General features: G+C 47.7%; 1 protein-coding gene across 6 annotated transcripts in view; it reads left to right on the top strand.

Annotated features, from left to right (window-relative positions):
* The window catches only part of LOC126996445 (ras-related and estrogen-regulated growth inhibitor-like protein), a 45,935-nt gene that overhangs the window by 38,308 nt on the left and 5,127 nt on the right, over window positions 1-2,500 (top strand). For all 6 annotated transcript variants that reach the window (XM_050856896.1, XM_050856897.1, XM_050856895.1 and 3 more), the window contains one exon: window positions 2,434-2,500. This exon is cut by the window's right edge and continues 10 nt beyond it. In XM_050856896.1, the coding sequence (XP_050712853.1) occupies window positions 2,434-2,500 (67 nt within the window). The remainder of the gene's footprint in view (window positions 1-2,433) is intronic.

The following is a 2,500-nucleotide window of genomic DNA, read 5'->3' as shown; positions in this document are numbered from 1 at the left end:
TAATAATAATAATACACATCACTTTTAATCATCTTGTCTCCATGATTCACACAGGAAATACCTAAATCATTTTGAGATGGGGTTTTTTTTTTTTTTCTTATGTCAGCTATCTGTGTTCACGATTATATCCATGGAGGCGCAAAACAATAGACTCCCATGAAATTTATAAACACATTGCGAACCCGCGATAACACGAAGAGAACACGAAGAGAACGCGAAACATACCCAGGCCGCGAGTGAAACACCAGCACGGTTGTGGAAATGCATACACCGACCTCTTTTTTATCTTCCCTTTTTATTCGTATTTGGAGCAGGACTAACGAACTTTTGGACGGGCCAGGCGTGTGTGTGTGTGTGTGTGTGTGTGTGTTTCAAAGGGAAGGAGAGATAGAGACACACACACATAGGCAGACAGACAGCGAAGAAGGCATTTCCTGTATACGGGTTTTTTTTTATTTTTTTTTTTATAAAGGAAAGCGTGAAGATAAGAAAAAGCAAGATGTGATGAAGTGTGGACGGAAGAAGCGAGATAATTGAAGTGTAGATGGACGGGAACTGAATTTTGAGTGGGTGAATAGATTGATGGGGAAAAATATAGAACGAGTGGAGGATAATTGATTTCTTAACTACCTGTCGGACTTGTTAACTAGCTGACCCACCTGATTACACCTGATCAAAGCCACGGTCCGTTCAGCACGTGGAATTAACGGAACACCTATCTGTCCTACACCCCTTCACCTTCCTCTCCTCCTCCACCCCTCCCTTGCACCCCATCACCCAACTCCTCCCGCCCTTCCCTCCACCCTATCACCCGTCCTTCCCCCCCTCCCTCCCCTCCCTTTCACATCATCGCCTCACTCCACCCGTCTTTCCCTTCCACCCCATCACCTAATCCCCTTCCCCTCTACCCCTCCCCTTCACCCCATCACCCAACTCCAACCGCCCCTCTCCTCCACCCCGTCATCCCACTCCCCCCCGTCCCTCCCCTTCACCCCGTCCAGTCACCCACCACCTGAACGCGTGCTGGAAGGCCTAGACAACGGAAGTAAGGGACGGGAGAGGGGCGAGAGGAAGGCCGGAACACGTGCTAGAAAAGTTGAAGCCGTAACACGAGGGAATGGAAGGAAGGTCACGCGGTCTTGTCATCTTCCGGCGTGTGCGTGTGTGTGTGTGTGTGTGTGTGTGTGTGTGTGTGTGTGTGTGTGTGTGTGTTTCAGAGTACGAGAGATACACACACACACACACACACACACACATAGGCAGACAGACAAAGACCAAGGCATTTCCTGTTTACGTTTTTTTTTTTTTTTATGAAGGAAAGCGTGAAGAAAAGGAAAAGCAAGATGTAATGAAGTGTGGACGGAAGAAGCGAGATAACGTGAAGTGTAGAAGGACGGGAGAAAGAGTGATTTGTGTGGGCATGCAGGAGAAACAAGACAGCCAAGTGAAGCGTGGGAGGAATGGAGTAAGAATGTGACGTAGCGTGGGCGGAAGTAGAAAAAAACGTGATGAATAGTGGGAGAAAAGAGCAAAAAGTTAAACCATTTGGAATGAACTTCAGACTAAGATAGTGCGGCGTTTAAAAGTCGGACTTACCACAGAGCGTATACAGTTTTGCCTGATCTAATGACGGGTGAAAAGATGTAGAAATTGGGTGTTTTATTGCTTGGGGAAGGATGTCCGGAGCGCTCCCTGGCCGACCACTGGATGCGAGAATATTACACTGTTGCTTAGTCTGCTGAAGGAAGGGATGTACGAGCGGGGTGTTTTCCGGCCATACGCATACCATTTTAGCTTTACGTGACGTATTGTAAGATTAGAGAGCTCATTATTACGTACGGTGTGTGTGTGTGTGTGTGTGTGTGTGTGTGTGTGTGTGTGTAATCTTGTGGCGCCCAAAGGCACTCTGTTTTTCTCTCGAGTCTCCCCGGAACGTGCTGGCCTTGGGGCGTTGGCAGAGGCGAGGCTGCTGGTGGCGTAGGGCGGCCTTGTGCTATGAGGCTGCGTTGTACCGGCGTAAATGAGCCCGTGACTATTGTGTCCGCGTGTGTGTGCGTGTATGCGTGTGTGTGTGTGTGTGTGTGTGTGTGTGTGTGTGTGTGTGTGTGTGTGTGTGTGTATTATCTGTTATGAAATATTTATCTATCCATCTGGCTGTCTATGTATATATATATGCTTTATTGTCGACCTCTATCAGTAGTTGTATTCCTATTCATCTATTTTTTATTCATACATTTGTCTTTATACCGGATTTTATATTTCTGCTGACTACTAATCTTTTTTAACATCGTAAATTGGGAAAAAAAGTGTCTACCTTTCTGAATAATTCACTTACCTGTCCCTCCCTTGCCCCCCCCCCCCTCCCCCTCACACACTCCCGCCCTTCTCTGCTACTTCCGTCTCTCACTGGCTCCGTCCCGTGTTCCCTTACAGACATGATCTATCGCGCCACCATGCCCGTCGACGGTGCCAAAATCGACCTGGAGATCCTCGATTTGTC

The sequence above is a fragment of the Eriocheir sinensis genome, chromosome 10, assembly GCF_024679095.1.
Source record: "Eriocheir sinensis breed Jianghai 21 chromosome 10, ASM2467909v1, whole genome shotgun sequence".
Lineage (NCBI taxonomy): Eukaryota > Metazoa > Arthropoda > Malacostraca > Decapoda > Varunidae > Eriocheir > Eriocheir sinensis.
Note: the sequence above shows the minus strand (reverse complement) of the source record. Positions and strands in the feature narration are given on the sequence as shown.